The sequence below is a fragment of the Sus scrofa genome, chromosome 2 (genome assembly GCF_000003025.6).
Source record: "Sus scrofa isolate TJ Tabasco breed Duroc chromosome 2, Sscrofa11.1, whole genome shotgun sequence".
Taxonomy (NCBI): Eukaryota; Metazoa; Chordata; class Mammalia; order Artiodactyla; family Suidae; genus Sus; species Sus scrofa.
The window spans coordinates 32,844,432-32,855,166 of NC_010444.4; the positions used below are offsets into that span (position 1 = coordinate 32,844,432).

General features: G+C 36.9%; 1 protein-coding gene across 1 annotated transcript; it reads left to right on the top strand.

Annotated features, from left to right (window-relative positions):
* LIN7C (lin-7 homolog C, crumbs cell polarity complex component) lies at nt 497-10,735 on the top strand. The gene is made up of 5 exons (XM_003122904.4): nt 497-828; nt 3,910-4,028; nt 4,285-4,356; nt 6,551-6,760; nt 7,307-10,735. Exons 1-5 carry the CDS (start codon nt 792-794, stop codon nt 7,460-7,462), a joined length of 594 nt encoding a protein of 197 aa, XP_003122952.1. The 5' UTR covers nt 497-791; the 3' UTR covers nt 7,463-10,735.

The window sequence follows — 10,735 nt, forward strand, 5'->3', positions numbered from 1 at the left end:
TTTTTTTTGCCTTTTGTGTTTTTTAGGGCCGCACCCAGGGCATATGGAGGTTCCCAGGTTAGGGGTCTAATTGGAGCTGTAGTTGCAGGCCTACACCACAGCCACAGCAATGGCAGATCTGAGCCCACAGCTCACAGCAATGCCGGATTCTTAACCCACCGAGCAAGGCCAGGGATGGAACCCGAAATCTCATGGTTCCTAGTAGGATTCGTTTCCGCTGCGCCAGGACGGGGAACTCCGTACTTTCTATCCTTATTCTCAGATTTCTAGGGAAGATCTATGCCTTGGATTGGTAAATTAATTAAAGCAATGGAGCCACAAATGCGGAATTTATAATATCTCACTTACACACGTCACCGAATCTCACTTAGAATCTAAAGAAATCGGAGATCGGACTCTTTGTCCGACAGAGGGGAAGACTGAGGCCGAAAGAAGGTAAGTGAGCAGTCCAGGCTCACAGAACCAAGGGGTAACAAGAATCCAGACTCCACCACATGGAGCCAAGGGTTGCAAACGGGTGGGATAGCTAAGAATGGGGAAAGAATTGGGAGGGAGACTCTTTTCAACTATAGGAGGCCGGGGGATTGGAGAACCTGACAAGCACTGAAGATGCAGCCCAAGGCCACCCTCTGGAGCCCGCTCAGCCCACGGGAAGATCCCCGCGAGCCCCAGCTCGGTTGCTCCCGCTCTCGCGATACTGGCTCGGTTGCTCCCGGCTCCTGCTAAGCCCCGCCCCTCCACCGCAGCCCCTCTATCGTCATTTCCTGTGGGTCTGCAGGCAAAGGGAGAAGATGGCGGCGTTGGGGGAACCTGTGCGACTGGAGAGGGGTGAGTGGGGACTAGGCCGGGACTGTCGTGGACGGAGAAGGTGGGGGAGTGCCTTTCCGCCGTGGGGGTGGGGGGCAGCTAAGCTCTGAGATCTGGAATCAGTCTTTTCTTCGCGCTGGCGCCGGTGGCCGCCGACGTTGCTGCGCCTGGCCCCAGGGGGAGAGCTTGCTGCTCTTGACTGATACCCAGACCCACCTCTATTCACACGGACAGTCGCGAAGCACAGTACTGTTCGACCCCACCTGTCTGCGTTCGCAAACACACTCTGCACACGCGTTCTCTGGATGGGTATGGCAGACGCAGCGTTCGGAGACGTGTCTAGCTAAGCAAACATCACACGCCCAGTTGTACAGACTACACTCACTGCCCGTATTGACCTGTGCACAATCCAGTGTCCCCGCCTTACTCACACAGCCCGGCTTCACAGTACATTGCCACAGAACCCACCTTATTTATGCACGAACGCTGTCGTTACTTCGACCACAACCCCACTTGTATTTCTATCGGGTTGTGTTCTGGCTGTGGTCCCCCTCCCCGTACGGAGAAGGTGCTTTAAAAACAATCTTACTAATGTCCAGGGAAGAAGGTTACATAACTAGTTGGAATTGTGGTAGATTGTAAAATACTTAATAGTGTAGTTTTTTTCCTTCTTTACAAATCCTACAATTGCTAACTGGCTGGGTGCTTGCTTTGTAGAGCAGGCTGTCAAGGAAAATAAAACCTTTCTGCTGAATGACTGGAAATCGAAAAGCCAGTTAAAGTACATAGCTATGAGCCTAGAAGAGGCCTGTTGAAGATTTTCAGCATTCCCCTCTTTCCTCCCAAGTCCTTTTTTTCAAATAACTTCATGCATACTTTTGACATGCTAGTATTAGGAGTCGTAAGAGTCAAAAAGTATGAAGTACACATATGGAGTACTAGTGATAAAGTATAGGATGGAGATTGAAAATATCTTGCAGATATTAACTTTTGCATTTACTGTCTGAGTGTTAAGTAACTTCCGCTCTAAGGAGAGAATGCATTTTTAGAATTATTGTAGTTGGTGAACTCTTTCCTTGTGCCTTTACAGAAACAAATGCACACTAGACATTGTTTATTCCTTATGGTGTTCACTACTTGTAAGTTACTTTACAAGTGATGTTGTTTTCCTCCAGCCTACCAGACCTTTAATTAAAGTATCATCTTTGACAGAGGAGTAGCTACTCTGGGAAGACTTGCTAAGTTAGGGGGAAACTATGACATCTTCTTCCTGAGCACAATGGCACTGTGCTTTGTAGATGGGAACAAATCTGTTTGGTGTTAGCAGGAGTAGGTGTTTTTCTTTGAAAGCCAGTTGTAGGCTTCTAACATGTTGGCGGTCTTTTGTGTTTTTAAGTGCAGTACAAAATGTGAAACTTCACCTCTGGCATTTAGTTGTGGTAGTCATGGCTTTGTTTTTTTTTTCTGTTTCAGAGTTCATTTCGGTTCCAAATGCTCAGCACCTTAGTAGGATGAATTACTAGTGGATACCATTTAGCAGGATAAGAAAGTCAGATTACATCAACTGTAAATCTTATTTAGCATTCTGTTTAACAGACTCTATTTAGAAACTCTTCCAGCAGTTCTGCATTATAAAATTAGTGCAAATGTTCAAGATCCTAAATGCCTTCAAAATCATCAAACAAGGTTCAGTGGAACACATTTGAGCACATGTTGGGTACATTTAGGTTCAGTAAAGAGTATTTTACTTTTAAAATTTTTCTTAATTGAAGAGTTTAATATACCTTACATATTCTAGCTTTATAAATCAAAATATTTGATGAACCAACACTTGCCTGTTCACCAGCCGTTCTGGTGGTGGGAGACAGAAAGCTGAAAGTCTGTTGACGTTGTATTAACATCAGTTTAAGCTTTTATTACCTGGAATTGAAGAATCTACTTCTTTCTTCACTACATTTATTCCTAGTTTGCCAGTTACAAACACAAATAAGATTATACTAATTCTATGAGGTTCCAATCCTTTAAGCGTAATATAAAATTCAGAACTTCTTCCATTTAAGACAGAAGGAGGCAAGGAATTTAGAATAATAGATACTCTAGTCCCCTGTGGGGCTAAAAATCAAAGTAGAGGTGGTGTTGAAACATGGCTGAATTATGTAAAATTTCTTAATTCATAGAACACTTATGCTCACACTTCCTAGTGACAGTTGCCTAACATGCTTAATATATTTATAGTGTAAATGTGTACATTATGATTCTTTGGTGCTGATGTAATAGAACATTTATGCTTGCTAAATGGCAGGCTCTTACCATGTATTTTTGTTCTGGTCCACAATTCTTATAAAAAGGGTAATGTTATTTCTGTTTTGCAGTGGAAAAACAGACATGGAGAGGTATTTGCCCAAGATCACACAGCTGTTACTGAGACTAGATTCAGGAAACTGTTTTTAATTTTGTATTTTATTAACATGTATTTAACTGAGCTTGTCTTAATTAAAATACTGTGTTAATAATCCTAAGTTGAAAACAAATCAGTTAATTCTGGTCATTTGTATCACTGTTTTAAATGTGTCTCTGCCACTTAACTGCACCTGTTATTGAAGAGTTTTCATATTTATGTATACGTTACGTTTTCTTTTGGGAAATAAACAGTGATTTCACTAACAGTGTTTTACACTATTCAGTGCTTTGGTTATTAATAATGGTAGGTAAATTTTTATTGACTCAATAGTTTCTGATAATACTGTCAGCTTTTCTGAAGCAGTCCAGTGTTTATGTGTCTATCACCAGTCCTTTCCTTTGATATTTAGTACTTTATATTTGATTTTCTTTTGTCTCTAAGTGATGCTCTTTTCCAGATTTTATGCTTGTTCAATATCAGGGTTTCCTTCTAATCTATTGTAAAATTTAACATTCTTCTCAGACTTTATAATCCCATCCTCTATACATGAACACACACACACAAGTTAATATTGTTAGGCTTTTTCCCCTGTGTTCTACGTATTTCTTATAGGAATGAATCCTAAATGCTACACTGTTACATAGGCATTTAGAGGATATTCTGAGAAAATTATCTATTAGTGTGTGTTTCTTTAACTCTAGATATTTGTAGAGCAATTGAATTGTTGGAAAAATTACAGAGGAGTGGAGAGGTACCACCACAGAAACTTCAGGCTTTACAAAGAGTCCTTCAGAGTGAATTCTGCAATGCTGTAAGAGAGGTGAGTAAATGGGATTAAAACTTAGTAAAAATTTGAGTTAATTAGGTAAGATAATGCTCTGAAATGTGGGTTCCAAGTTTCTTAAGACAGTGAACTTTAGAACCTGACCTTCTCATTTTTGGAATTTCTAATAGAAAAACATTTTACAAAGATGCATAACTTTGTCTGAAATTTCAACACATTCATTAACTTTACAGAGAACTCAAACATGGTATATTCTGAGATTTAAAATTGCAGTGATAACTGGATTTTGCAGGTATATGAACACGTCTATGAGACTGTGGACATCAGTAGCAGTCCTGAAGTGAGAGCTAATGCAACTGCAAAGGTACATTTTTTCTTTTGCTAAAAGTAAGAGAATTCTTCATAAATTAGAGGTTTAAAATGTACAATTACTAGATTCATAATAGGCTTATTTTGAAAATAGCAGTATCTTTCAAGCTACACCAAACTTCTCCCTTACTGAGAAATAAGCCTTTTTTCTCCCCCTCCTTTTCAGGGCCACACGTGCGGCATTTGGAAGTTCCTACTAGGGGTCATATTGGAGCTACAGCTGCCGACCTACACCACAGCCATAGCAACAGGGAATCTGAGCTTCGTCTGTGACCTACACCACAGCTTATAGCAACACCGGATCCTTAACCCACTAAGTGAGGCCAGGGATCAAACCCGAATCACCACGGATGCTAGTAGGATTCATTTCCTCTGTGCTACAACGAGAACTCCGAAATAAGATTTTATAAATTGGCTTTAGAAAATATATTTTATGCAGTTTAGATGATGTCTTAAAAATATCCTTGCACACAATATGTCATATAATACATAGTTGCTGTATATAATATATAATTACATCATTATGTAAATATTCATCAAAATTCTGAGGTATAAATTATTATCCTCGTTTTATTGTTAGAGAAACATCAAATTAGCTTTACTTGCCTCGAACCATAGAAATAGTAAATGATAGATCTGGTATACTCCACAAATAGGAGGTTACACTTTTTTTGGTTTTTTTTTGTTTTTTGGCTGTACCCCAATGCTGGATCCTTAACCTACTGCACCACTAGGCAACTCTAGGCAGTTACTTGTTTAGAACTGCAGGTAGCAAGTTTTTTTGTTTGTTTGTTTTGTTTTTTTGTCTTTTTGCCATTTCTTGGGCCGCTCCCGCAGCATATGGAGGTTCCCAGGCTAGGGGTTGAATTGGAGCTGTAGCCACCAGCCTACGCCAGAGCCACAGCCAGAGCCACAGCAACGCGGGATCCGAGTCGTGTCTGCAACCTACACCACAGCTCACGGCAACGCCAGATCCTTAACCCACTGAGCAAGGTCAGGGATCAAACCTGCAACCTCACAGTTCCTAGTCGGATTCGCTAACAACTGAGCCACGACGGGAACTCTAACAGGTGGCAAGTTTTATATGCTTTTCTCTACTGATGTTTTCCTCAGATAATTCAAGCATCGACCTCGGTATCCATGATATATGGTTAGAATAAGTTAATATCAGCAGTAGGTGACTTAAGTAAAATTAGTCATTAGCAGGTAATTTTTCATTGATTGTTACTGGTTTGCCAAAGAAATATTGGATTCTCTCTTGAGTATAAACACTTAAACGTGGATGTTGTTTGACAAGAGTAGAAAAAAATGATTAAAACTTGGGTTTAATTCCTAACTTTCACAGTTTCCTGAATTTCTGAGCTTTAGTTCCATTCTGTCCTTAAAATGGGACCTCTTTTAGAGCTTAAAATGTAATAATATTCAAAAATCTTGATTATCTTTCTCTCTTCCCATTTTTGCTTATGTACCATGATCCAACACACACACACACACAATAGTACCATATTACTTATCTTAAAAAAGCGAAAACCAGAATCTCAACTTTATGTTAAAATTAGTCTAGATCAGTCTAAATTTGAAACTTTCAAAGCCATAGCTCTGTTTCATCTTCTGTGGAATTTTAGTAGTAACTAGGTAGTTAATTAAAGCAACAATAAAATTCACATTGACTCTAAGTACCCCCTTTTTCTCAATGTTATTTCTTGATGAGTTGTTAATATACAGTACAAATAGTACAGCAGCCAAAATGAGTGCATATAAGGACACCTGCCTCCTTATATGTTATATAGGTAGGTTGTGCCCTGCCCAAAAGCCCCTGAAGGGGCCAGACTGACTAGCCCCCCAGAGCTCAGGGCTGCTGACGTGTGAGGGAGGGCTTCTTGTCTTTAATGTGCAGTGTTCATCTTCCTAGCAAGCCTGCCTGCCAGGCATTGCACAGAAGTCCTCAGCACTGGAAGGACTCGAGGGACCTGAGCCATCGTAACACTCCAGCATAATCCCAGGGTAGGCTTTCAGTCGTCCTCTTTGAGACACCATCTGCTTAGCTTACCTTCTCAGAGTGGCCAATGAATTTGTGAGCATTCAAACATCAAATATACTTCAGAAGTAGTTTTTTAAAAGGGAAAAAAGAATTAAGTAAACAAAGGTCCTATTTAAAAAAAAATTAAAAAATTAAAATTTTCTTTTAGGCTACTGTTGCTGCATTTGCTGCCAGCGAAGGACATTCTCATCCTCGAGTTGTTGAGCTACCAAAAACAGAGGAAGGCCTTGGATTCAATATTATGGGAGGCAAAGAACAAAACTCACCAATCTATATATCTCGAATAATCCCAGGTGGAATTGCTGATAGACATGGAGGTCTCAAGCGAGGAGATCAACTCCTTTCTGTCAATGGAGTGGTAGGGATGCAATTTATTTCTACTTGTACCAGTGTGTTTTGACCACATGGGGGCAAACTTGAGTTACTGAAACAGAAGATGTAGGGAAAATGCAAAACTTTGTAGTTTAGAAATCCCTTGGGGGGGTGGTCTCAGACACTGCTAATTAGTAGAGTCATACTTTCTGAAGCACTTTAAGTGTGTCTTTTGCTTCTGTCTAATGTAAATTATCAATGCTCAGTGTGATTTTTATGAAGTAATTAAGCTTTTTAGTAGTTAAAAGTCTACCCTCAGTTTAGTCTTATAAAATGTCAGTTGCTTGATTTACTTCAAACCTAGTGAAATAGTAGAGTATGTAGATTGATATTTTATTTACTTTAAGCTTAAAAAAAGTTCCTGGACTGCAAACAATATGATTTAGCAGAGGATAAAGTGGGGTTATTTCATAATTTATAGTTTTGAATAACATTAAAACTTTTTTCTTATATGTATTTTAAACATTTTTCATTTTGAGTTACTTATAAAACCTAGGTATTAATCGTTTGTATCTGTGTGGTTTTTTCCTAGAGCGTCGAAGGGGAACATCATGAGAAAGCTGTAGAACTGCTGAAGGCAGCTCAAGGAAAAGTGAAATTAGTAGTACGATACACACCCAAGGTCTTAGAAGAAATGGAGTCACGCTTTGAAAAAATGAGATCAGCAAAACGTAGGCAACAGACTTAATGCAGTTAAAAACTTGATATTTCATTTTGCTTTTAGCTAGAGAAGTTTTACTTGTGACCTACTGATGGCCGCAATGCCAATGATTGTAAAAAAAAACAAACTTCCCTTGAAATCCTCCTTGCCATTTTATAAATACCTATTTTAACATCATTTATGCTTCCCAAGATGCGTACACTTTTTTCTGACAAAAAAAAAGTAAAAAGGTGATGAGGGCAATTCTGTCCTGCTGTTTTTACAGGCCTTTTTCAACAAATGCAGATTTTGTCATAAAGTTGTTATAGATTTTTAAAAATGCTTTTTTAATATTAAAATGTACTTTTACATTCTTAATCTTTTTTTAGGGAAAAAGATTTTCTTTATTTGGCCGCTTATTTAAAAATAACAGTACTTCATTCTTTTTTTGCTTTATTTTTTTTTTAACCTTAACATTTTATGATTTTCCAAGAAATTAAATAAAAAAGCCTCAGCTACAGCAGTTCATTACACTATCAATGTTAACATCACTGCTGCGTTTTCTATTTGGAACACGCACATAATATATAAAATCAATGGTAAATTATAACTCAGCAGAGTGGAAGTTTTTTACTTTTATTTAAACATAATATATAATGAATATTCATTTATACTGATTTATAAAAGTTTTTAAACACTGAAACAATCATTGCTAAGATAAATACATATTCTTTCATAATTGAGTAGTGAGGCAAGATAATGTAATTAGATTGTTAGCATTATTGATTACATCTCTGTATTCAACAACATATCATAAGTTACAAATGCAAGATTTAGGTTTCATCTTTTGCAAATTTTTTTAATGCTGTTCATTTTTATTTAAGTATATTTCTTATATTTTATTCTTTCCATTCTTAGAGATGAGCCAGTTTGTGGTGGGAGATAGCAAAGAAGAAAAAGTAATACCTTTGACCTCACTAGCCTCAAGAGTTATATATACTCTTAAGTAGCTCAATTTAAAGAATTGATATTTAATAGGACAAAGATTAAAGGATATGTTTAAGATATATAGAAGTTATGAGATGATACATTCATAAGAACCTGCAGACACTTTGTCAAAATGAGTAGGAACTTACATTGAAAGGGATTTGAGATGTCCTTGTTTATGATTCATATAATGATGGGAACTTTAAGAGATACTTTGATTTGTCCACTGGATGTCACTGTTTTACTGAAAGGCAACTGTTAATAGTGGATGATGACCGAGGTCTTTTTAAAGGCAGAAATTAAAGAATTGAGATTCATTTTCAGATACAACTTATAGGAACATTTGTACAGCTTTTAAAAATTCTAGGTGACAGGTGCTAGAAAGAAAATAATGGATTGAAATATATAAGGAATTTAGTATAATTATCAACTCTGTGTAAAGAGTGGGCATTTGTGACATTCCTTCAGGAAGAATAGAAATGTGTATCTTTTTCTGCATGTTTGTGAGCACTGTGAGTCAATTATTCCAGTTTTCAGTGATTTTCAGAATCAGAGTCAATCGGCATTGTTGTTTATCACTTAGGTATTGAACACTGGATTGCATGGTTGAATGTGTCTTTCTCCACTACAAAGTATGCTTGTTATCAATAGGATCGTGTTATAAAATTGTGTATTTCCAAAATTAATTGATGTTTTTAAAATGTTGAGACCAAAGTAGCGTAGAAGAATTATGGACTTAATTTAATTGTAAAATTATTAGAGGTATTTGTTGTAGAGCTTTATATATTAAAGAGAGGTATTGGTGCATATGAAAACAGTAATATTATTGTTATGCTTGTATTCTTGCATCACAGGGTAAGTAAACCCTGAAGAAATCTTGTTTTAGCATTGCTACCAGCTGCAGTAGCTTTTAAGGGTGTGTCAACATTTCATTATAAATTATAGCTTCCTGGTTCAGTATCTCAGCTGTTTTAGAACTTTCAGCCAAGCTAAATCTTTTCTGGTGTCGAAACTTAGTAAGTTGAGTAAGCTTTTTTTTTTTTTTTTTCCCTGCAGTAATCCACAATCTGTTCTTTGTGTGGGTTGGCACTTATTTATAATTCTTAAAATATGGATAGCTTAAAAGAGCCAAATACAGTAGTTTTGCTTGCTCCTGTTGAGCATGAGTAGCAGTAGTTTATTTTTGTTAATGCAGTTTCATAGTGTATCCCAGAATTTTAAATCCTGACCATAGGAAAATGCAGTCATTCAGTGGCAATGATGTACAGTCGTGGTCTAGTATAGTGAGGAAATGAAGGGTATTTTCATCTTACAAATGTGTGATTCATGGACATAACCAGGCACATAGTAAATATATAATAGGTGTTTGACTCGTAAATTATAAATACAAATTATCTTCCCTCCCCAGTTTCCATTTATCTTCTTGGTATTTCAAGATGGGTTGACTCAGTGATTCTCAACCTAAGCTGCATATTAGAACACCCAGCAGACCTTTAAAAAATAATGATGCTTGAGTACTGTCCTCTTACCAGCTAAATCAGAATCTCTGAGGTGAGACCAGACACGTATTTTTTTTTTAAGTTTTCCAGCCGGTTCTAAAAGACACCTAGGGTTGAGAACCACCAGTTTTCCCCTTTGTAAGATGCTCTAAGTACACTGGATTCTGTTTGAAAGTATCAGAATAATTCAATTTACAGCTATTATTAAATATCTGCCAATGTAATGGTTTGTTATATTTCTTAAAGAATAAAAGATACTTGGCATTCCTTATTTGGGAAATAATTACAGTTTACCTTTTTCTTTCTTTTTTTAAATAAAATCTACCAGTAGTTTAAATGTAAACTTTTAATGTCTGCCATCTTTCTGCCCTCTTTGCCTTTAAAACTTTCAAAAATAAATGTTTATTATTTGAGAAAGCATGCTAAAAAATTGCAGATAAGAAATATTGTTTTTGATAATTATGCACTGTCTTAATATGGCCACTTTATGCATTAGTATAACACACTCATTATAGTGGCCTAGTTATTTGGGGTTTGATAATGCAGATATGTTTTTTTAAAAAGTCATTGTCTTCGTCTTCTAAATTTTTGAAAGTTACTTTGCTCAAGTACTTAGTTTGGCTCAAGTACTTTGTTTACAATATAAATAGATATTATAACATTTAATAGAAGAAATGGCTATGGCTTATCTGAAAAGAATGTCAGCATGACTTGGTGTATACTTAAAAGAATACGTGTTGTGAATATTCTATTATGTGGAATGATCATTGGAATATCAAGGACTCTAGTAATTGTATTTCCTGAATAAATGTATGTTTATGAATTTTCTAACTTA

Bases quoted from the DNA above. Each gene is read 5' to 3' on its own strand.
- LIN7C (XM_003122904.4), top strand. From the start codon at position 792: ATGGCGGCGTTGGGGGAACCTGTGCGACTGGAGAGGG. The intron at 829-3,909 runs GTGAGTGGGGAC...CTTTAACTCTAG, and splicing joins ACCTGTGCGACTGGAGAGGG to ATATTTGTAGAGCAATTGAA. The intron at 4,357-6,550 runs GTACATTTTTTC...ATTTTCTTTTAG, and splicing joins GAGCTAATGCAACTGCAAAG to GCTACTGTTGCTGCATTTGC.